Source organism: Euphorbia lathyris, chromosome 1, assembly GCF_963576675.1.
Source record: "Euphorbia lathyris chromosome 1, ddEupLath1.1, whole genome shotgun sequence".
Taxonomy (NCBI): Eukaryota; Viridiplantae; Streptophyta; class Magnoliopsida; order Malpighiales; family Euphorbiaceae; genus Euphorbia; species Euphorbia lathyris.
This window is the reverse complement of record NC_088910.1, coordinates 670,265-695,786: the sequence shown is the minus strand read 5'-3', so window position 1 is coordinate 695,786 and position 25,522 is coordinate 670,265. Positions and strand designations below refer to the sequence as shown.

General features: G+C 35.3%; 1 protein-coding gene across 10 annotated transcripts; it reads right to left on the bottom strand.

The window, feature by feature from the left end:
- Positions 1-4,796: 4,796 nt before the first annotated feature.
- LOC136219944 (spore wall protein 2-like) lies at positions 4,797-23,645 on the bottom strand. Of its 10 annotated transcripts, none has more exons than XR_010684340.1 (17): positions 23,296-23,645; positions 22,137-22,248; positions 20,265-20,662; positions 20,007-20,136; positions 18,930-19,015; positions 18,662-18,843; positions 17,268-17,581; positions 16,974-17,186; positions 16,673-16,877; positions 15,918-15,997; positions 15,699-15,834; positions 15,497-15,601; positions 12,010-12,202; positions 10,304-11,072; positions 10,127-10,217; positions 8,862-10,051; positions 4,797-8,765 (listed from the first exon to the last, which is right to left on the bottom strand). XR_010684340.1 is itself a non-coding variant. In XM_066007572.1 (17 exons), the coding sequence occupies exons 15-17, from the start codon at positions 10,324-10,326 to the stop codon at positions 9,179-9,181; spliced, it is 987 nt and encodes a 328-aa protein (XP_065863644.1). In that variant the 5' UTR covers positions 10,327-11,072; positions 12,010-12,202; positions 15,497-15,601; positions 15,699-15,834; positions 15,918-15,997; positions 16,673-16,877; positions 16,974-17,186; positions 17,268-17,581; positions 18,662-18,843; positions 18,930-19,015; positions 19,723-19,864; positions 20,007-20,136; positions 20,265-20,662; positions 22,137-22,248; positions 23,296-23,645; the 3' UTR covers positions 4,797-9,178. The 10 variants fall into 10 exon arrangements, 8 of the variants coding, with proteins under 8 accessions (XP_065863644.1, XP_065863678.1, XP_065863636.1 ...); XR_010684345.1 differs by having other exon boundaries at positions 4,797-8,751; XM_066007572.1 differs by adding an exon at positions 19,723-19,864 and having other exon boundaries at positions 4,797-10,051.
- Between the last annotated feature and the right edge of the window lie 1,877 nt (positions 23,646-25,522).

The window sequence follows — 25,522 nt, the reverse complement described above, 5'->3', positions numbered from 1 at the left end:
CCTGGAAGATGGATCTTCTCACTGCCATGAGAGAAGAAGGTTGAGAAAGGAAAAGATGGTAAATTTCATCCATGGTGTACAACCTTTACCTCATTTCACACTTTAGTGTACAACCTTCATTTTGTCTTACTAATATGTACGACCTTATAGGTGACCTCCCAACATGGTATACAACAGATAAAAATTGACCTGTCAAACCTGCCATATCACATTTTTTTTCAACTTATTCCTCACAAAATGTGGGACCCACTTTATATTTAATTACCATTACACTCCCATCCCCTTCTTTTCTTCTTTTCTTTCTCTCTCTCTCCCATTCTTAAATTTTTCCTATCTCTTCCAAATGAACCATCTCCTCACCTTTCACTTTTAAATCCATGGGCAGATTCCATTGCAAAGAAAACCACAATTTCTTATAATCTTTAACCCCAAATCATCTTAAACGTTTAAAACTCTCACTCTTCTTCAGCTCAAACATCATCTTCTTCCGCTCAATCTAGTTGCAGTCTAAAGCGCTACCACCAACCTCTAACAACGAAGATGTGTTCGGTCCGTGTTGTACATTTAACACCCACAATTATCACTCACTGACCTTCAATATACGCTTCGAATGCGAGGAAAAATAGCAAACAACCAATGTTATCAAATGAAAACCCAACCCCAAGATCCGTCTAAACTGTACCTCGCATAAACTAAGCAGAAGAAGAGAAATTGGGAAAAGAGCAACCAAAGACAATTTATAAAAAAATCAATCAATGCCACTACTGGAAGTAGAGACCAACTTGGGTGATACATGGAAAGAATGAATAAAAAATTCAAATTCATTAATTTGGTGGTTTACTCATTTAGTCAATCCTCCACTCAGCTGCTAAATCCTCAAGTTTGTCGTAGATGGATCGGAAACTTGTTTCCTCGCCGGTATTGTGGAAGCTCTCTTATCTTCTAGTCGATGATTCAATTCCATTTCTCGGATTGGGTATTGCTGGAAAAAAAAATTTAGAGTATAAAGAACTGAGAGGAGAAGAAATGGCGTGGATGGAATGAGTTAGATGTTTTCTGGCTCTGCTGAGGATGTAATCGTGTTTTTTTATCTGTGTTTTTTTTATCTGGAACAGAACATTCAATCAACAGAAAGAATTGAAGAGAGAGAAAGATTCCCTGAAAAAAAAAGAAATGAAAAAGAGAAAGATGAAGAGATATTATTTTGTATCTAATTTTTTTATATGATGAGGTTATTTTTGTATTCTCACTATGTAGGTCCCTTTTTATAAATAGGTAAAATAAAAAAAATTGATGAGGTGGCGCGTTGACTTTGGGTTGATCGGCCATTTTAACCGGCCATACACCAAAATGGGAGGTCATCTATAAGTTCGTACATATTAATGAGACAAATTGAAGGTTGTACACCAAAGTGTGAAATGAAGCAAAGGTTGTACACCATTGATGAAATTTACCCGAGAAAAAGGAGGCGAAGGATACGGTGATTTATAGAAATAGAATCAATTTCTTACCCTACTTTTTAATCCTATTTCTTCGCTTTCTTATTTTGGTTAAATTACACACCTGTCCATTGAAGATTACTAATTTTTATGCTGTTGTCCTTGAACTTAAAAAAGTTAACATAAAAACCCCTTAATTTTGGAATAAGGTGCTAAAATAGGTTTATGATTTTTGAAAAGTATCAATTTAAGTTCCATGTACAAAATAGCATTAATATAGGCTTAACGTTTAAAAAATGGTACAAATTTAGGTCTCGATAACGGAATTGAAGCATGTCATTGATATTACTCCATTAAGTTCTGTCAATTATACGTGGAGGAAAAATCAGAACTTAACAGAGTAATAGGAATGCCGTGTCCAATTAGATATCAACGCTTAAATTGATATCTTTTTTAAAAGTTAAATCTATATTGGTACTATTTTGTACGTAGAACCTAAATTGATACTTCACGAAAAACCATAGACCTATTTTGGTACTTTATCCACTTAATTTTATATTTTGTTATATTCATAGCCACTCAACGCCTCAAAATGACATTTAACAATCTTAAAATAAAAACAGTCAAGAATTAAAATTGTTTAAAATGATATTTACAATAAAACTATATTTTTTATTTTCTAAGATCATCATTTTTTGAGCTTTCTCTCTAAAAATGCATTCTCTCTTCTAGCCAACAATATCTAAATGACCTCAAAATGAAATTTTTTAAAAATTAAAATTACTTAAAATATTATTAATTCTTAGAACTTTTTATTCTAAAACCGTCAACGATCATATTGAGATATTGAGTGGTTATAAATATTGAAAAATATAAAATTAAATTACTTTTATGTTAAGTTTTGAAGTTAATTAATCATGCCATTAAAAAATCAAAGTTCAATGGATCATGGTTTACCCCTTATTTTGGTTACTACTTTTTTTTGTTCGTCAACATGAATTTTTCAATGGCAATGAATAAAAAGGAATAGGTAAATGACACTTACGACTACTGAATTTTTTATTTATTTTCACGGTGTGGCTACTAAATTAAAAAATATAATATAAAAATTATTGAACTTTACACATTGTTACACTCGTGGCTACTAAACTCCAATCAACGCTTCAAAATGACATTGATGATATCAAAATTACCGTTGACAGTCTCAAAATAAAAAATTCTAAGAATTAATTATATTTTAAGTAAACCACAATATTTGCCTAAATTAAGCATTTGTTTATGGTTTGTTATACCATGGATAACTATTTGCAAAAACATCCAAACCACGGGTATCTATTTGTAAAAATATGCAAATCACAGGTACCTATTTGCAAAAAAAACATGCAAACCACAACAATTTATTTGAAATTAATTTTTATTGACTAAATTATCCTTGGCCACGTCAGCATATAGACGGTGTCTTTACTGTTTCCGTATTTTTGAAAAACGGAGCATACCACAGGTACTTATTTGCTCGAAATCAAACCACGAGTATTTATTTGCTAAAACTTGAAACCACATGGGTTATATGTGAAATTAACCCTTTATTTATTGCATACGAAAAAATTCCTATTTAGGAAAAAAAATAGTAATCAAAATAAAAAAGTAGAGAAGAAATACGATTTTAAAAAAACCTACTCATATTTTATTACACTTAAAAAATATATAGCTCCTTTAATTGAGATTTCTCTTCTTAAACACCAAATAATCTGTACATGTAAATTGAGTTAAATTATCGAGAATTCGTTCCGATTAGTTCCTTTAAGCGTTTTTTTTTTCTCTTAGACAATTTTTAACCGTTTGAGTTCCACCTAGGCCACCTCGATGCCATCGAGGAGCTGCTAAACGACAATGAACAAAAACATTTTTACTGTGAATTTATTTTTGTGTTTATTATAATTCACTTTTGAGTTTTTCAATAATATTTTCGTTGAAATAATGATGTTTGCACGTTTTAAAGATATATGTTACGTGTTTTTCTATATTAAATAATTTTATATTATTGTTGTTAGATAATATAATAAATATTTTAAATAAATTTATATAACAATTTATTGACTAACGAATAAAAAGTGCAAAAATACAAATCCGATTAATCTTCGAGGATCATATCCGTCTAACTAACATTTTCTACAACCTTGCTCAATTTACAAGTTCAAAACTAGAGAAAGTATGTTGTTGCTACTCTTCAATTAAGGTTTCAAGACTTGAGTAATGGAGTTGAGTTTTTACTCCATTTTCAGGCAATCCGTTTTGGGTCGGCGATCCTACAAGAGTAAGGAGTTAGTGTCGGAAGTATGAATTCTGATGATAATGTCGGGTTGGCATTGAATAGAGTTAGAGGAATTAGAAGATTTGAGTATCCAATTCATGATGATAATCAGAATCAATTTGGAGGTGAAGAGAAAGAAGGAGAAAGTGCGAGAATGAAGAAAAAGAAAAAAACTAATTTTTTAAAGTACTCATTCTATCTCAAAATAATTGTCACTTTATTCGATCAAATCATAAGAAAATAATTGATTTACATTAAATTTACGAAAAATAACCTAAAATACTATTTATTTCTTTTGGTTGATATTCTTCATTTTTTTGTGTCACTCATTAAATCGACGATTTAATGAGTGATACAAAAAAAATGAGAAAAATCAATCAAAGGAAATAAATAGTGTTTTAATTTATCTTCCATAAATTTAATGTAAATCAATCGTTTGATTAATAGATGTGATTTGCTCAAATGTGACAATTATTTTAAAATAGAGGAAATACTAAATCCAAAAGCTAAGAATGCATTTTAAAAAACTCTCTTCTTCTTCTTTCTCGCGCTTTCTTCTCACACCCAAATTGTGATTCAAACTATCACCCCGAACTAGATAATCAACCCTCTAATTCCTCTAACCCTATTCAATGAATGTCAACCCAACATTATGGTCAGAATAAATACTTTCGACGCTAACTCCTTGCTCTTGTAGAACGCCATCCCAAAACCGGTGGCCTAAAATTTGGGTAAAAATACAACTCCATTACCCAATTCCTAAAACCCTAATATTTTTTCTAAGTTTTGAACTTGCAAATTCAACTGATTAATCTGATTTTTTAGGAATGCATTATTTTGGGGTTTGGAGTGCGTATGTTGAAAACCTACCTATCAACGCTTCAACCACTTTATCCTCCGCCTCACAAAGAGAGGGAGCAAATGCTAAAAATTAAAAGTATAAGCACCATTTATAAATATTGAAAAATATAATAAACATAAAAATAATTGGATTTTTTTTAGATTTTTATATTTGAAATAAAAAAAATATATAAGAATACAATCAACTGCATGAAATTCAAGGCACAGAAAAGATTGTATTATATAAAAAAAGAGAAAATTACAAAACTGACCCTATTTTACAATCCATTTACGTTTTTAGCCTAGTTATCCAACTTTTTACAAATATAGGTAGTTTCATTGTATTTGGACAAAAATACCCTTGTCTTCCTTATTCCCCCTTCTTCCCTATCAAACACATTCACCATTACTCATTCATCACACTTGCTCCACACTTTCCTTCTCTTCTTTTTTTCTTTCCATTTTTTACAACACTTCATACAACAATCAAGTGAACAACAATCAAGTGAACAATCCAAGAGCTAAAGCTTAGTTTATTCATGTAAGTATGGTGTCGGGTTTGACCTAGATTTCAATTTTAATCTCAATACAATATCATATGTGTTTAATACGATGTATATAAGATGTATATGTCAAATTCAAACGAAAATAGTCTAGGGTTATGCATTTCAGACCCATTCAATCCATTGAAACTCTGTATTTTTTCAGATTTTTCATGAACGTTTTTCTGGAATTTCCCCCGCCTTTGTCGTACCTGTCGCACCAAGAAATAGTGCGACAATGGCCTGGTAGTTTAATGTTGTCGCACCTGTCGTACCTGTCGTATTTTTTCACGGTGCGACAGACTCCAGAAATATGAACCTGTCGTACCTGTCGTATTTTTTCAGGGTGCGACAGGCTCTCTTAGTATAAGTTTTTCGTCTTTGTTGCATTTTTTCAGGGTGCAACAGACTCTCTTAGTATAAGCTTGTCGATTTTGTCACATTTTTTTTAAAAGGTGCTAAAGACTATCTGAGTATAAGTTTTTATTAACATGTGTTTTTTTCTCAAATGTAGAAGTATGTCGTTTGGAACAGTTCCATGTATGTTATTGTGGCACGGCCATTGGAAAACCGTTCGAGAAGATATGACATGTGTGGACGGTCAATCGAAGTTGTTCCGTTTTGCAACTAACATTGATTTGCAAATGTTAAAAGCGAAAGTGTATACTTCAGTAAGTATTGATGCAACCGATTTTGATCTACATATCTCCATGCAGTCCAAACAAAGTTCTTGGAATAGTAGCACCAATTCAAGAAGATGAGGATGTTATGGTTTTTATAGACTATTGTCGTATGAATCCGACTGATTTGATTCCTCTATATGCTACCTTTATACCACGAAGAAATGATGAACAAAAAGACATACAAGGTAAGGAGATGAGGAAGCCCCAAACAGAAGTTGTGCTTGTACAATCAAACCGTGCTTTTACACACGAATTTGATGCCCGTGGATTAGATGATCTAATGGAGGACCGAATTTGGAATGATGATGATGGTTATGATGATTATGATGCGTATCCCGATGATGATTATGAAGTACCTATTCGGCAGAGTGAAGCCAGTGGTGTCAAAATAGAGCCGCAAGTTGATCATGTCCCGAAATATACTGAGGATGATTCAAAAAGGCAAAGAAGAATGACTGATCCATTGCAGTGGATTCTAGAGGCCCCCAAGGCACCGGCGTTGGCTAAAGAAAAACTTACAGATAAAGGTGCCTTCAGTTTAAAGGTGGATGATATTTTTGCCAACAAAGTAGAACTGAAAGATGCACTAGGGAAACATGCAATCTTAAATATGTACCAATGGAAGGTATACAGATCTAACAAGTCAATGTTTGAAGTTAGATGTACATATGTTGAAAAATGTAAATGGCGGGCTAGAGGTATTGTGATACCTGGTTCTAAAATGTTTAGACTTCGAAGAATGGATGGTATCGATCAACACACTTGTCCAAGAGATCAAATATTACCACACCATAGACAGGCGGGGAAACGAGTTGCTGGCAAACTGCTTCGAGATAAGTTTGATCTCTCGAATCGAGTGTACCGACCAATTAACATTGCTGAAGATTTTCAAAATGATTACAAAATTAACATCTCTTACATGCAATCTTGGAGAGCAAGGAATTGGGCCATAGATGCTAAAAGTGGTTCACCGGAAGAGTCATAAATGTTGTTACCGGATTATTGTGCGACATTGAAGGCTAAAAACCCCGGTACGGTGATACATATTGAAACTGATGATGATCACCACTTTAAATGCTTTTTCCTTGCTTTTGGTGCTTCAATTAGAGCGTTTAAAGAACACATCTGTCCAGTTCTTTGTGTTGATGGAACCTTTTTAAAAGGTAAATATCCCGTAACATTATTTGTTGTTGTTGGTAAAGATGGTAACAACATGATTTTTCCACTTGCATTTTCCATTGGACATAGGGAAAGTAACGAATCATGGACGTGGTTTTTGACCAAGGTAAAGGAATGTATAGGCGATGTCGAAAATCTAGCCATAATATCAGACAGACACAAGAGCATTGAACATGCATCCAACTTGGTTTTTCCAAATGCCATACATGGAGCTTGTGGCTTTCATTTGAAACAAAATGTGAAGGCCAAATATAGATGTTGTGTTTTGGAAGACTGCAAAAGCATATCGAACTTCCGACTTTGACGAATCATTCGCAAGACTTCGTGCTTTATATCCCGATGCCGCTACATATTTAGAGCAAGTTGGAATAGAGAAATGGTCACGTGCCTATTTTTCCACTTGTCGGTACAACATCATGACGACAAATATTTCTGAATCATTCAATGCTGCTATGGGGAAAGGTAGACGTTTACCGATCACAATGGTAGTGGAGTTCATACGGTGTATCCTTCAAAGGTGGTTTTACGAACGACGCAATAAAGCAGGTTCTATCTCTAAACTAATTTACAATTGAGTTGATCATTTCATAACCCTTATTCTAACTTATACATATATCTATGCATTATGATGTTAGGCGAACGTCAGTCGTTTTTATGTGAGTGGGCCGAAGAAAAACTAAAAGGATAGGAGATGGCAACTATCCGGGATTCCATGTCTACACTTGTGTAAGGTTGCTGCAACGTTTAATTTAACGGATGCATATCAGTGGGTCGATCCTTACTACACGAACGAAAAAGTGAAACTGACATGGGCTGAGTCTATTTATCCAGTTGGTCACCAATCAGAATGGTCGACCTGCGAGCCCCCTATGAGAATTTTGCCCCCTAAAGTTCTTAGTAAGCCATCTAAAGTTCTGCAGCAAGTTGTTCGAGGAATATAGACACTTAATTTCTGAAGTTTATGTACTTTAAAACTTTGATTTGTGAGGTTTAGGGAAGTTGCCATGGTAACAATGGCGAAATATAGGGAAGTTATATTCGCTTCCAAAGATCAATGTCTCTGAAGTGAGAAAAGCGATAATCTCCCAACTGTAAACTTCCAATTCTTGTAATCCAATGAATATCACCAATGACAACCATCCCAAATAACTGTCCTTAAAATACGACAGGCGACAGATTATAAATGTGTCGCACCTATCAATCAACACATATAAATGTGTCGCACCTGTCAATCAACACATACTAAATGTCGCACCTGTCAATCAACACAATGTCTAACTATCAGACAAAATCAAACTTGTTTCTAGATTATCTACTAATAACTTCTGATGATACAACTCGGTTGCAAAATGCAATATAAAATGGACGCCATACGATCCGTCAAAGTTGCACACAAACTGATCATGTCGGGTTTCACACCTTTCAGTTATAACTTGGGCAAAAGCACAAGTGAATACGCCACAGTCATTTGACCCACTTAGTTGTTGTGGACAACCAGGAACTCTGCTCCAGGTTATGTCTCGTTTCACTTGTGCCTCCGACCAATGACTATTCTTATCCATGACTCTTCTAAGGCTGTCATATATGTATAAATGCATATCCTGCAGCATAAGAACCCCTAGGAACCAGTGCTCGTTTCTATAGTTTATCGGAATAAGTACCATCTGAACTTCACTCCACATTCAGATGAACTGCGTTGGCATCCCATTCACTCGGTCAAGAAATAATGATCCATCCCAGCCTTCCTCCTTGTAGCCCTTCACAAAACAGTCTTGAGACATGTTGTTTCAATATTTAAAATATAAGTACGTAAAAACATGAAGCCATATATATAAGAATAAATACAATGTGACATCAAGACACTTACATCATTGTCGACGATTTCACCAGATGTTTGTAACTGTTCAAACCAAGCTTTACTTGGCAAGTGATATTGCACCCCAATGATACGCCTCTGTTCTTTTGGATCTGCCATTCTTAACCACTCAGCGTATTTTAGAATCGCGTTTGCATCAAGCAGATCCCTTCTATCATCCAGAACTCCACTTTTCTCACCGGGGATGCGTTTCTTCTTACCTTTCTTGGTGAAAGGATCGGTGAACGGTGAGCGGAGAAACTGACTGGCTCTTCCCCGTCGAGTTGTTCTTCCTGTTCTTTTGGATGTAGCACTTCTATCGCTCTTTACTAAGTCTGATGCACTCTGACTTTCATCCTTTCACCTTCTATCGGCTTCTCTCCTTTTTTCCTCTCCTCGCCTTCATCTTGCTTCCCATCACCTCCTTTCTTATTATCATCACCTCCTTTCTCACTTTCTTTCTGCTTCTCTTCTTTTTTCCTCTCCTCACCTTCATCTTGTTCCTCTTGTTCCTCATTACGTTCTCCTTTCTTATTCTCATAACCTACTTCATCATCCTTCTCTTCTTCATCACCTTTCTTCGCATCCCCATCTTTCTCCTCCTCTTCATCATCATCTTTATTCGCATCCCCTCTTTCTTTCTTATCATCACCTCCGTCATCATCTTTCTCTTCTTCATCACCTTTCTTCGCATCCCCATCTTTCTCCTCCTCTTCTTCATCTTTATTCGCATCCCCATCGTTAATTGTGTCATCTTTCTCCACATATTGGAGTTCACCCTTTAGGCTCTTAACATCAGCCTCTACCGATGACAATCGACTCCCTAAGCTTAAAAATTGCTCGCTGCACCACTCTTGATGGGAGGTCATCATGTGATTGACCCTTTCCATGATTTCATCCACAAGTCCCCTTCTCTTATCCACTCTTGGACGGATGACAAACTGGTTATCATCATCTGCTTCTTCCTCGTCCACCTCAACTTCTTTTGTTCCCTCTTCCTCTTCGCCGTCTTCTTTTTCGTCTTCTTCATTTTCTTCCTCTTCGCCATCTTCTTTTTCGTCATCTTCATTATCTTCGCCTGCCTTGTCCTCGTCCTCATCTCTTGCTTCCTCCTTCAAATGGTCCATAAGTTGTTTAAACCAACCACATTGCTTCTCTCCATCTTCTGGTTCAATGGTTGTATGTTCAGGAGGATCAGCTTTCTACAAAACAATTCCCAAATGTAATAGGTGAAAAAGCTTTCCAAATATAGCAACTCATACAACTTGTTCGCTTACCTCTCCATCGAAACACGCGAGGAATGGTAGGTACAAATTCGAGTCTTGTATAAAAGATATTGGTAGCTTTCCATATCTCACAAATCCAAACCTATCATCAAGCAACAAGTATACATAAATATTATATACAATATAACAAGTACACATAAAGCAAACAAGTATACAAAAATTTCATACCTGGAGTGCATGAGCAAAACCATACAGGTTATATGGAATCCGGCCTTGCACCTTTTTCGCCTCAACCATATCCTGAAAACTTTTCTTATTTAGAGCCGACTTCAAAGTCTTCAAGCTCTCATTAAAAGCCACCACACCCCACGGATACTTGTGGAACAGCTCTGGAAACTCAGCAAGGGTCATAATATAAGGACAGACCTTTCGTGTGACCTTGTGTTCCAAAATGTTGCCATGTATGAAATACAGCATTGCCATCAAAACTGCATCACCATCGTCTTGCTTGGCCCAATCCGTTCCTGTGAACTTCCCATATATGTCTTTGTGTTTTACATTAGCAACCTTTCCAAAAAACTTCTCCTTAAATCCTCCCTTAGTCTTCATCTTCTTCATCCCTTTCGTTATTGCTTTTGTGCTTCCAAAGGGCAATCCTGTAATTATCCCAAACTCCTTTGCAGTGTATCTCAACTCCAATCCCCTCACATTGAAACATATCTCCGTATCACATGTTTCAAACTAGCGTAATTTGTCTAGTTAACAACGTGTGGATAAACAACCCGGACAGAGAGGGAAAATCTCGTTTGAGATAAGCTCCAAAACAACATTCACTAAATAATGCTAATTGTTTGGCAGTCAAATTTTCACTGATAACATTACGCACGGGCGTGTTAAACCTGTTAGATACTTGCGCGGATGAATTTAGGGCAAATGGGTATTTGAACTTTATCTTAATCTTTCTCCTTTTGTTCTGTTGTGATACCCTTTGATCATGCTGCAAATAAGACAAATAATCACTAGAAATACAGAAAAAATGCGACAGACAACAGAATATCTAGTCTGTTGTACCTGTCGTATTTCCAATAAATACGACAGACGACATATTATATAGTCTGTCGTACATGTCGTATTTTTGAAAATACGACAGGCAACATAGTTTATTTCTAATTTTGCACCATCATAATCTGTCGTACCTGTCGTATTTTAAAAATACGACAGGCAACATAGTAGAAGATAAAATAAGGGAGACTGAAGACAAAGCCAATGGTGCACAAAAATAGAAGATCAAATTTCCAAAAGCTTAATAGTGCTTAAAGAAGTTCAAAACACGAACCTAAGTCCCCCACTCTCCAATTCTTGCTATTTGTATAGAAAGGTTCTCAAAACGACAAAATGTACAACGAGCGTAGAAACCATACAAGCTTCAACGATAGAAACAATTACAAGAATAGAATGGGATCAGAGAACATACAGAAAGAAAGCCAAGAAACTGAAGCTCGAGAATGGATGGAAAAGCAAATTTTCAAACTGACTTAGGTTTTGAGACTTACCTACACACCTTACAGAACATCAAGAGTCACACAAGGAAAGAAATCGATGTTTTGACCATCAATTTAACAAACTTCACAATAACCTGAGTGACACAAAGCATGTGAACAACAAACAATTTCTATCCTCATCTGTAAATCATCTAAGCACAAGCATGTGAACAACAAACAATTTCTATCCTCATCCATCAATCAAATGTTTATAATCAATATAAATTTGATGCTCTTTCATATAAACTATTCTTTAACAGCAAAAATTCACAGCATTAACATAATAAAACCCCAAAACATTCTTTAACCCAAAACAAATATCAGCACTACTGCTCAATAACCATGGAGAAGTTAAAAGATTTGGTATTTGATTTAGGGAAATAGCTAATATACCTTTCGTTTGCTCCGAGATTCCTTTTTACCCTTACCCATGGTGGAACGAGATTCGTCGTTCACTGTTCTCTGTTCGCCGGTCTCCGTCGCCAGTCGCCGGTCGCCTAACGCTGTCGCTGTTGGCCGTTCGCCGGTCTCCGTCGTCGGTCGCCTACGCCGTGCTGTTTATCGCAGTCTTCCTCTCCTTCCTTCCCTGTCGAGTATCGCAGTTGAGAAAAGAAATTGATAGATTAGGGCGAACGAACAGAGAAGGGGAAAGTAAGGGTATTTTTGTCCCAATTCTACAAAATTGCCTATATTTGTAAAAAGTTAGATAACTAGGCTAAAAACGTAAATGGGTTATAAAATAGGGCCAGTTTTGTAATTAACCCTATAAAAAAAAGGGTAATTAATTTTCTTCTTAATCGTTCAAATTCGTAAGGCATTGGGTCTGTTCTTTTTCTTGTTCTCCATACAAATAGCTTCTTCTTCTAAATTGGATTTCCTCTTCTGAAGTTTGAAGGTAAATAGTAAAGGGTAATTTAGTCATTTCCGAAGTCATAAACGATAAAAAATCTAATAAACAGACGGAAAGACTAAACAGTTCACTGAGAAAAAGGTTAGGGACCTTACCATGTGTTTTTAAAAATAGAGGGACTAAACAGTGTGTTTTGTCAAAATATAGAGACTAATAAATTAATTACCCTATAAAAAAACTACTCTACTAGTTTAACCCAAAATAATATTTTCAGTGTCCGTTTCAGTGTCCATGTTTCATGTCCATGTCCGTGCAACGTAGGGTTAAACTAGTGGAGTACTTTGGTTTGGACTTTTATTTAATAAAAGTCCAAAAAATAAGAGATCTTTGCATGTTAGACTTTTGAAATCAGTTAAACGATTTCAATGATTTCTGTTTTCATTGAATTATGAATCTGATTCAGAATCGCAACATGAAACAATTTCAGTTTTTCTTTTCTATAGACACTGATTCTGAATCGCAATATAAAACAATTTCAGTTTTTCTTTTCTATAGACACTGGTTCAGAATCCCACAATATGGAACGATTCCAGTTTTCTTTTTCTACCTACACTAATTCAGAATCGCACAATATGAAACGATTCCAGTTTTCTTTTTCTACCTACACTAATTCAGAATCGCACAATATGAAACGATTTCAGATTTTCTTTTTCTACCTACACTAAATCAGAATCCCACAATATGAAACAATTTCAGCTTTTCTTTTCTACCTACACTGATTCTGAATCGTAATATGATTCGATTTCAGTTTTTCTCTTCTATAGACACTGATTCTGAATCGCAATATGAAACGATTTCAGTTTTTTTTTTCTATCTACACTGATTCTGAATCGCAATTTGAAACGATTTAAGTTTTCCTTTTTTTTATAGACATTGATTCTGAATCCCAATATGCTACAATTTCAGTTTTTCTTTTCTATAGACACTAATTCAGAATCGATTTCAGTTTTTCTTTTCTATAGACACTAATTTAGAATCGATTTCAGTTTTCTCTTCTATAGACACTGATTCTGAATCGCAATACGAAACAGTATCAGTTTTCTTTTTCTATCTACACTGATTCTGAATCGAAATATGAAACGATTTCAGTTTTCCTTTTCTATAGACAGTAATTCTGAATCGCAATATGATACGATTTCAGTTTTTCTTCAGAATCGATTTCATTTTTTCTTTTCTATAGACACTAATTTAGAATCAATTTCAGTTTTATTCTGAACGCAATATGATTCTATTTCATTTTTTCTCTTCTATAGACACTAGTTTAGAATCCCAACATTAAACGATTTATGTTTTTCTTTTCTATCTAGACCGATTCTGAATCGCAATATGATATGATTTCAGTTTTTCTTTTCTATAGACATTAATTCAGGATCGATTTTAGTTTTTCTTCTCTCTACACACTGATTCTGAATCGCAATATGATACGATTTTAGTTTTTCTTTTCTATAGATGGATCTTGTGACTGCCATGAGAGAAGAGGGCTCAGAGAGGTGAAGGATATGGTGATAGAAGCGGTGATAGGTTTTTATAGAAATAGATTCAAATTCTTACCCTACTTTTTAATCCTATTTCTTCTCTACCTTTCTTATTTTTTATTACTACCTTCTTTTTTCTACCTCAATAGAAATTATTCATAGAAAATCACAAAAAAAGTTCAAATATATTACTGAATTTAAAAATATTAATCTCCAATTCTATTATTAACTCAAAAAAAATATAAAATCTTCTTTTAGAAAACTGCCCAATAGTCTTTACTGTCTTTTATGTTAAATTTTGATAAGGAAAGGCATTTCGCGGAAATATATTGACATCATAAAGGACATGTATGAGGGAGTATGCACGAGTGTACGTACTAGTGTTGGGAAGACTGAAGAGTTTCCTATTACGATTGGAGTGCATCAAGGTTCCGCACTAAGCCCATTTCTTTTTGCCATCGTTATGGATGAACTAACAAGTTCACTTCAAGATGGTATACCATGGTGCATGCTGTTTGCAGATGATATTGTGTTGGTTGAGGAGACGAAAGAAGGAGTGGAGATGAAGTTGGAACTATGGAGGCAAACTCTAGAATCTAGAGGCTTTAAGTTGAGTCGAAGTAAGACAGAATATTTGGAGTGTAAGTTTAGCGGCCGTAGGAGTAGGAGTAGGGAGGCAGGGACAATCATCCTAGATGGGAGAGTTGTTCAGGCCTCGGATTGCTTCCGGTATTTAGGATCTATTATCCAAACGGATGGAGAAGTAGATGGAGATGTTGCTCATAGGATTAAAGCTGGTTGGTCGAAGTGGAAGAGTGCTACGGGTTTCCTTTGTGATCCCGGCATGCCTAATAGATTGAAGGGAAAATTCTACCGGACGGCAATTAGACCAGCATTGTTATATGGTACGGAGTGTTGGGCAGTGAAACACTGCCACATCCATAAGATGTCGGTGGCGGAGATGCGTATGTTGAGATGGATGTGTGGTCACACGAGAAAGGACCGGGTGCGTAATGAAATAATTAGGACAAAAGTAGGGGTCACATCTATTGAGAATAAAATGAGAGAAAACCGACTAAGGTGGTTTGGCCATGTGAGACGTAGAGCGCTTGATGCGCCGGTTAGGAGAACCGAAGAGTGGCAAAGGGATGTAGTGGTGAGGGGTAGGGGAAGACCTAAGCAAACTTGGAGGAGGGTGATCGAGAGTGATATGAGTTTATTGGGAATTGAGGAAAATATGGTAGTGGATAGGACGGAGTGGAGGGAGCGAATCTGTGTCGCTGACACGACTTGATTTTCACGGTTTTATATGATGGTTCATGTTAGCCGACCCCGAATCATTTCGGGACTAAGGCTTTGTTGTTGTTGTTGTTGTATTAACCTTAATGACCTCAAAGCATATAGGCCCAAAAATCCATCAGTATATTGCAATTCTAAAATAAGAAGCATTTGAGAAACTATGATATCCAAATCTGAGTATCCAGCAATGCCAAACCTGTCTTCGGGGCTCAAAGCGTATGGTCAATGTGTGCACGAGAAAAGGGTCTAATGCAGGATCATCTGGATTCACGGGACGAAATGCTGAAAATGGCACTCTGACCTGCCATTTAAATAAACAGTTGAAAGGAGAAAATTAGATTCAGATTAGCACTGAAGCAGACACCAGTTTCTAAGTTGAGAGATCTTTAGTTCATTACCCAGCAAAATCCTGCTTTGGTGATAATCCTTGCAAAATAAACTTTGCTTTGAGTTGTATCCGCTAAAGGACCTGCTTCAAGAATTAAAACGTAGGACCTTCCATTTCCTCCAATTGGAAGCACCAAACCTTCATACCTAACCACAATGAAAAGTTAATCATGGAATTAGGACAAGAGAATGATAAGAAAAATTGTAGTGAAATGTCAAGTATTGTGTACCTGTCAAGAGTATAATCCAGAAGAAGAGAGAGCGAGCTTCTTTGATAGTTCGACATACCCACCACTTGTGAATATGTACCCTAGAGGAAAAATGAAAAAGCAGAGTAAAAAAAACTAATGGGAGAAGAGTTTCAAGGCTTTACCAGTGTTATTAGAATCATAGGATTCGCGATTTGAATCTTACGATTCGATTCAGCTCTATTTCAAGCCGGATCTATAGGGTGAATCTAAATTATAACAGAATCTTACTATTCACGATTCAAATCATACGATTAGATTCGTTTCAGCTCTATTTCGAGTCAGATCTTCATTAATGTCATCAAAAACTTCAAAGACTAACTCCATTCCATCGTTATAAAGTTGACAATAAGGGAAAAAAACAGAGTCAGAAACTCAAACTCTCCATCTCCACTGATGTATTAAACAGAGTCTGAATTGTGAATTAGTTTTTGGATTGCATTAGTATTAGATTTGAATTTTAAGTACTTGCTTGATATGATTTCCATTTTTTGACATTAAAATTGCGTTTCTAGACTAATGTTTGATAATATTTTGAGTTCAGCATGGTAAATGTTTTGTTTCTTATAACATTATGAATTTGAACCAAATCTTACTATTTGAATGAGGATTTCGATTCATGAGTCGAATTTCGATATGACAACTATGCTAGCAACAATTAATTGCAAAGTGCAAAATCCCCCACCCAATAATAGCAGACCAAATTGGACACAAAATAGAGCTATACTGGCTAGTACCTGAGAAAACTGCCTGGCCAGTCTCTGTAAATTCAAATTTAGCATCCATTCCAGCATCGTACTTGGAAGCAACAGCATCCTGGAATTAAGTTCCTTGACGGACTTCCCAGCCACTCAATGAATCTTCCGATTTAAATTTTGCAAGCAAAAGCTTACTTTTGCTGCTTTTTCCTGCTCGTAGTTGAGCTAATTTGTTGTTGTAGTCCTAATTTTAAATTGAACAACATTGCAGAAGAAGCTTTATTCAATCAGCATATCAAATCTTTTCTAAGAACATAAATATGAGCAACAATAAATATACCTGAAAGGCTTTGGTAAGGTTAGAAACCCCTTGGTAATCAACTCGAAAAAGATCGCCGGTGATGGCAGAGCAAGCAGTAGCACAATGAATAATTTTATTGCATCCATCAACAGCAACCTTCAGAGTAGAGGAATCACCCACATCCCCTATAACAATCTCCACAGACCTAGGACGCGCGTCAATTAGTTCTTGATCAGTCTTTCTAACCAGAGCCTGCGCCCAAAATAAAACAGAGAAAAACGTATAAACAAGTTAATCTACATAGACACATATAGAGATAGACAGAAAGCGAACCTTAACAGTGTAGCCCCAGGTATGGCGAATTCGCACATTGGGCCTTCTCTTATAAGTAATGCATCAAATGCCTATCATCAGCACGAATGGTCTATATATCTGACCTAAACCACAGAACTTCCTCCATACTTCATTGAATATCTGCGTGGATTTCCTCCCCAATCCCACTGGATTGACATAGTCTAAACTCAGGGATTGCTTCTGAACTTGTGAGTTATCGTTCAACTACAGGGCCAGGCTTGAGCCTAGGCGGGGAGTGCAACCGCCTAGGGTCCAGGGCTAGAAGGGACCCAAATTCCCAAAGAAAATAGGTACTATACATGTAAAAAAAAAAAAATTAATAATCCAGCAATATGGATGGAGACCACGAAATTCTAGTGGACCAAAATCTTAAATATCGGCAACTCATTGCTGCATCTTCTCTGCTTTTCTAGTTTTTTCCATTACTCATTTATTCTTCCAAAATCCAAATTCTAAGTTTCCAATTCCTACAATCTAATTATTAAGTAAGATACAATTCATCTTCTTCCCAAATTCCAAGTTTTCAGCAGGTATCCCAACAAAATCACAACACTCCTCATATGCTTCTCCTTGTAACATTAATTTGCATACTACAAAATTACTCTGCATAACGTACCATATCAATATGATTAATTTAAAAGGGATATAATATCAAACTCTTTCAAATCCAAATTTGGTAAATTATAGAATCAATGCATAATAATTCAAACCTAAATTAAAAGAATGATAAGGTTTTCTAGCTATATAATATTGTATTTGGATGAAAATAGAAGTGTGGTTTTTTTATCAAATCATTATCCTCGGTGCTATTTTTTTACTCTTCCTGATATCAAATGTTCATCAAATAGCAATAGAGTCAAAAGAAAAACAGAAGTCGGATTTTGGAAATCGAGTGAACAATGTTCCTATGAAAGTAAAAGAGATTGCTAGAAAGAAAGTCTTACCATACTATGAAAAAGTTTCTTCCGCTTTTCCACTAACAAAAACAATGTGGGTTATGCACCAATACCATTTTTTTGTATGGTATTGGTGCATAACTCACATTGTATTTGTTGATAGAAGAGCAAAAGAAGCTATTTCATAGTATGGTAAGAACTTCTTTCTAGCAATCTACTCGCCCTTTACTTTCATAGGTCCGACTTTTGTTTTTCTTTTGACTCTATTGCTATTTGATGAACACTTGATACCAGTGAGAGAAAAAAAAATGGCACCAATGATCATACAAGGAGAAGCAGATGAGAAGAGTGGGTGATTTTAACTACATATATATATTTTTTTTAATGGAGCCCTTATCTCTTGATTCGCCTAGGCCCCGTTCAACTACTTAATAAGTATCATAAAATGCAGAAAAAGTAGTAGGAACAACGCATTACTGGGATCATTAGGTTTCGGTATACAGTAATGAGCCATTCTAAAATCCAATAATGATCATCATCAGTGCTTTCTCTTGGTTTAACAAGGAAACTGATATGTTGTATCAGCTAAAGGACCTGCTTCAAGAATTAAAACGTAAGACCTTCCATTTCCTCCAGCTGAGAGGACCAAACCTTCTTACCTAACCACAATGAGAAGTTCAGCATGGAATTAGGACCCATTATTAACTGAGAGAAAAATTGTAGTGAAATGTTAAGTATTGTGTACCTGTCAATACGTACCCTTGAGGAAACCCAGAGGAAGAGAGAGCTTCTTTGATAGTTCGACATACCCACCTCTTGTGAATACGTACCCTTGAGGAAACATGAAAAAACAGTGAGTAAAGAAAACTAATGGGAGAAGAGTTTCAAGGCTTTACCCTAGCAACCAGTGTTATTAGAATCTTAGGATTCGCAATTCGATTCAATTCAGCTCTATTTCAAGCCGGATCTATAGGGTGAATCTAAATTATAACAGAATCTTAAGGTTTGCGATTCGAATCATACAATTCGATTCAATTCTGCTCTATTTCAAGCCGGATCTTCATCACCCTTCATAAAAAACTTCAACAACACTAACTACTAAACTCGCTCTCCTCTAGTCCAGTTGTTATTATCAAGTTATCAACTCAAACTAGTTCCATTGCATCATTATCAAGTTGACAACAAGGCAAAAAAATCAGAGTCAAGAACTCAAACTCTCTATCTCTGTTAAGTTATTAATCAGAGCTGATTTGTGAATTAGTTTTATTTCAAGTACTTCGTTGATACGATTTCTTTTTTTACATTAAAATTGCATTTCTGGGCTAATATTTGATAATATTTTGAGTTCAACATAGTAAATATTTTGTTTTTTAAAATATTATGAATTTGAGCCGAATTACGATTCATGAATCAAGATTCACAAAATGAGGATTCCGATTTACGAGTCGAATCTCAATTTGACAACTATGCTAGCAACAATTAATTCCAAAGTGCAAAATCCCCAATCCAATAATAGCAGACCAAATTTAGCATCATACTTGGAAGCAAAAGCATCTGGAAGTAAGTTCCTTGACGAACTTCCCAACCACTCAATGAATCTTCCGATTTAAATTTTGCAAGCAGAAGCTTTCTTTTGCTACTTTTTCCTGCTCGTAGTTGAGCTAATTTATTGTTGTAGTCCTAATTTTAAATTGAACAAGATTGCAGAAGTAGCTTTTATTCAATCACAATAAGGAATCAGCATATTGAAACATGAAATGAAATATAAAATCCTTTCTAAGAACATAAATATGAGCAACTAGAAGGAATGAGATAGATATACCTGAAACGCTTTGGTAAGGTTAGAAACCCCTTGGTAATCAACTCGAAAAAGATCGCCGGTGATGGCAGAGCAAGCACTAGCACAATAAATAATTTTATTGCATCCCCTATAACAATCTCCACAGACCTAGCTAGGAAGCACGTCAATTAGTTCTTGATCAGTCTTTCTAACCAAAGCCAGCGCCAACAATAAAACAGAAAAAAACGTATAAACAAGTAAATCTACATATACACATATATAGATAGAGAGAAAGCCAACCTTAACAGTGTAGCCCCTAAGTGTAAGTTTTCTAATAACAATTCGGCCAATGCGGCTAGTGGCACCAACAACAAGAACAGTGGTATTTTGAGCTCCAGGTATGGCGAATTCACACATTGGGCCTTCTCTTATAAGTAATGCATCAAATGCCTCATTATCATCAGCACGAATAGTCCTGGATATTTGACCTAAACCAGAGAAATTCCTCCATACTTCATTGAATATCTGCCTGGATTTCCTCTCCAATCCCACCGGATTGACATTGTCTAAACTTACGGATTGCTTCTGAACTCGTGCGTTATCGTTCAACTACAGGGCCAGGCTTGAGCCTAGGCGGGGAGTGCAACCGCCTAGGGTCCAGGGCTAGATGGGACCCAATTTCCCAAAGAAAATAGGTACTATACATGTAAAAAAAAAAAAATTAATAATCCAGCAATATGGATGGAGACCACGAAATTCTAGTGGACCAAAATCTTAAATGTCGGCAACTCATTGCTGCATCTTCTCTGCTTTTCTAGTTTTTTCCATTACTCTCTAATTATTAAGTAAGATACAATTCATCTTCTTCCCAAATTCCAAGTTTCAGCAGGTATCCCAACAAAATCACAACACTCCTCATATGCTTCTCCTTGTAACATTAATTTGCATACTACAAAATTACTCTGCATAACGTACCATATCAATATGATTAGTTTAAAAGGGATATAATATCGAACTCTTTCAAATCCAAATTTGGTAAATTATAGAATCAATGCATAATAATTCAAACCTAAATTAAAAGAATGATAAGGTTTTCTAGCTATATAATATTGTAATTGGATGAAAATAGAAGAGTGGTTTTTTATCAAATCATTATCCTCGGTGCTATTTTTTTACTCTTCCTGATATCAAATGTTCATCAAATAGCAATAGATTCAAGAGAAAAACAAAAGTCGGATTTTGGAAATCGAGTGAACAATGTTCCTATGAAAGTAAAAGACGAGGAGATTGCTAGAAAGAAAGTCTTACCATACTATGAAAAAGTTTCTTCCGCTTTTCCACTAACAAAAACAATGTGGGTTATGCACCAATACCATTTTTTTTGTATGGTATTGGTGCATAACTCACATTGTATTTGTTGATAGAAGAGCAAAAGAAACTATTTCATATAATGGTAAGAATTTCCTTTACTCTCATAGGAACACTGTCCACTCGATTTCCGAAATCCGACTTTGGTTTTTCTTTTGATTCGATTGCTGTTTGAGGAAGACTTGATATCAAGGAGAGTAAAAGAATAGCACCAATGATCATGATTTGATCAAAAACCACGGTTCTTAATCCGATGATTATCATCCAACAACTACAAAGTAGCTAGGAAGCTTTATCATTTTTTTAATTTAGGGATAAATTATTGTGCTCAGCGGGGACGCGTAATGCGACCGGGCCGCCCTTTTTTTTTTAGGGATAAATTATTGTGCATTGGTTCTATGATTTCCCAGATTTGAATTGGAAAGAGTTTGACACTAGGAATATTATTTCCTTTTAAATTAATTTTCATGGTATGTTGTTCAGAGTAATTTTGTAAAATGCATTCGCCTAGGCACCGTCCAACTACTTCTCATAAAATGCAGAAAAGGTAGTAGGAACATCACATTACCGGGATCATTAGGTTCCGGTATAGAGCAATGAACCAGTCTAAAATCGAATAATGATCTATAAGCAACCAGTTCAGCAAAGATAAGCTTCGGATCAACATAATCATCATCGGTGCTTTCTCTTGGTTTAAAAAGGAAACTGATATGTGTATACTTTCAAATTCGGAACCTGGTTTTTTCAAAATATACTTCCAAAATTGATTTTCATGATTCAATCAAACAAAATGCAATTTCGCACCTGAGATATCCTGTTCCCTTGGTCAATTTTGCTGTTTGTGCCACAACAATACTTTCGTGACTTTCGACAGTAACTCTTGGCCTTGCAGAATCGCCGGCCCAAAATCTGTCGCCTGAAAATTGGGTAAAAACCGAACTCCATTAGTCAATTCCTGAAACCCTAATTGAAGAGGGGGAGCAGCAGCATAACAAGTTCAAAACTTAAGAAAATCTGCTGATGCAAATCGAAAATCAACGGTGTTGTTGTTGGATCCAAAAAAGGGTTTCAGAAGACATTCTTCTCTACACTTTCTTTGCTTACTGCTAGATTTTCTATCTTATTACAAAAGAGAAATTTACAGATAAGAAAAGAAAAACTTTGTACAAGAAGAAGAAAGATCAGACTCATTAAGCTTAAGCATATAATAAACAAACGCTTAATACACCCCAGCCCCCCAAGTTGTCCAAAAACTGCAACCGACCCCTGAACTTTAACACATTACAAATAACACTCTCAAGTCATTATTTGGAACAAATAAACTCTCAAATAACCCTTAACCAAAAAAAAATTCAACATAACATTAGAGCACAAACAAAAGTTGTCCAAAATATCTGCTGATACATAAACAAAAAGGTAAAAAAAACTATCAAAATCACAAATATTAATCTATTTGAAAGCGTATTTGTTCCGAATAAGCAAGTTGAGGTAACTGGAGCACTGAAGATGCATTAGGCCATAAACAAATAAATAACGAAGAAAATTAGATCTCAAGACGACAAGCAAGAAAAGTAAACCACTGGGAATTGACAGAAGCAGAGCTTTTATTGAGGCTACCACCGAACTGAACGGCTCATAAGCGGCTCAATTCATTTACAGCCCTACTATTTTCCAACATTTACGATATAATAATGTTTCTTATCGGCTCAATTTCAGACATTTTGGATCTTTTGGAAACACAAATATCAGCAACACTGAAAACGCCTTAACACTGAAAACTAGGCTTTCTTGTTTCGGAAACACGTTTTAATCTTTTGAAAAACAAACACATCTCTGAGAAACGTTGAAAAGCTGCTCGATGCATGTTTCGGTGCTTCACAACCATGTAAAAAAACAGAATAGGAAACAAACAGAAAGAAAACAAACTTTGAACAAAACTTTCGGTGTTGATGCAATTTCGCACCTGAGTATAGAACACAACCAACAGTATTTTGTAGATCGACGGTAACTCCTTGGCCTTGCAGAATCGCCGCCTGAAAATTGGGTAAAAACCGAATTCCATTAGTCAATTCCTGAAACCCTAATTGAAGAGGAGCAGCAGATTTTCTTAAGTTTTGAAGTTAAAAGAATCTGCTGCTGCTCCTCCTCAATTCGGGTTTAAGCAAATCGAAAATCAGCAATATTTTGATGGTCTTGTTGTTGTTGGACCCAAAATAGGGTTATAGACATATCTTCTCTACACTTTCTTCTTTGCTTATTGCTGCTACATTTTCGATATTTATAGGAAGTAATCTCTTTGGAGTTTGGAGTCCGTACATTAAAGGAGCTATTTTTCGGGTCTAATAAAATATCAGTCGCTTCTTTTTCTGTAGAGTTTGGACTCCGTAAATTAAGGTAGCTATATTTTGGCATCAAATTTCTTTTCACGGCTACTTTTCCACCTTTTTTGTCCTTTTCATAATTTTGATCAAAAACTGAAAATAATTGACGTGTGACAATCCGAACTCTGAAAATGGATGATTACGAGTTGGAAACATTAAGATTTACATCTTTTTATCAAAGAACTCATGAAAATAATACATATTTTTCATGACGATTTTGCATTTTTTGTCACAAAAAATAGAAGAATTTTTAAGTTTTCGTCACAAAAAATAGAAGATTTTTTAATTTTTCGTCACAAAAAATTAAATGATTTAGTATTTTCGTCACTAAAAATTTACGATTTTGCATATTTCAAATTTTGGCCTAAACGGATGCGGCATATCATTCCCACCATGGTGGGAAAGGATGCGGCATCTGTTCCCGCCATGGTGGGAATGGTATGCTGCATCCGTTCCCACCATGGTGGGAAAAGATGCGGCATACCATTCCCACCATGGCGGGAACGGATGTCGCATCTATTCCCACCATGGTGGGAATGGTATGCCGCATCCGTTTAGACTAAATTTTGAATTTTTTCTCAAAAAAAAATTTCCAATTTTGACAAAAATTTTATGCCAAGGGCAAAATGGTCCAATAGATGCGGTGATAAGGAATTTGGGTATGGTATATAGCAATACCCATGAAATATTAGACGCCTTCTTTTTCTTTTAATCCAATTTCTTCTCTATTTTCTTATTTTGGTTACTACATTTTTTCCTTAATACTGTAGGAAATTTTATAGGATTTTTCTTTAAAATAATAGACTTAGAGTACTTTTTGGTCCCTGGTCTATTCAAAATATGTGCATTTGGCTTTCGACCTATTATTTGGTCAGATTTAGCCCCTGACCTATCCAAATAGATAAAATCCAAATCATATTGCATGGAAAGTTAACAATGTTAGAATCTGTCAATGACGTGGCAACAATTACCAATATGAAAATGACATGTGGCATATAAATAAATTTTAATTTCCTATAACATGGCAAAATATAAATATGTTACACAGTGAAAAAAAATCTAAATTAAAACCTAAATTTTTTAACTAAATCAATTTCCTTCATCCAACGTATGGTTCGACTCTATTGATTTCGTTCGACTTCTGAAACTTACTGCTCCAACGATTCTGGATCTTCGACAATTGCAATTTTCTTCTTGTTGAGCGATTTCCGCAAGTGCACGGTTTCGCTTGTAGTAATAAAAATATCGATCCCACAGGGATACGTTTTTTAACGAAAAACTTATTTTTGAATCTGTTAATTTCGAACTTGTTAGATTTACTATTGAATGTAAATGAAAAGTGAAATTTGTCTAATTGAATTTAGGAAATTGTTTAATTGAGTTTGTGGACTTTGAATACTTGAAAATGCTGGAATAAAATTTTATATTTAGAATATATCGATTGTTAGAAAGATCTTCTGATTTTAAGGGTGAATTTTACAAAACAGGAACATTTAGAACTTTTTAGAAAAACGAATGAATTTATTCATTTGCATTAAGCAAAGAAAACAACTTAAACTTTGTATCAATTATGATGATGAAATAAATGACAGAACCTCTAATTAATTGGCTTTGAACGCGACAAAACCCTTTCAGGATAGTTGCCCTTACTCAAATTAAAACTCTTTCGAGATGATAATTTGCCTAAGTGTTCAACAAAGTTTCCTTGTAATGATTTTGAATTCAACTGCGTATTAATGAAAACACCAGCCTCACTTATATTGGATTGGTTACCATAAGTGCTGCATAACGATTTGTCGAATAGAACGG

Coding starts and splice junctions, on each gene's coding strand:
- LOC136219944 (XM_066007572.1), bottom strand. CDS start 10,326: ATGGTTTTGCTCATGCACTCCAG. Junction 10,218..10,303: donor GTTTTGCTCATGCACTCCAG/GTATGAAATTTT, acceptor GCTTGATGATAG/GTTTGGATTTGTGAGATATG. Junction 10,052..10,126: donor TCGCGTGTTTCGATGGAGAG/GTAAGCGAACAA, acceptor ATTGTTTTGTAG/AAAGCTGATCCTCCTGAACA.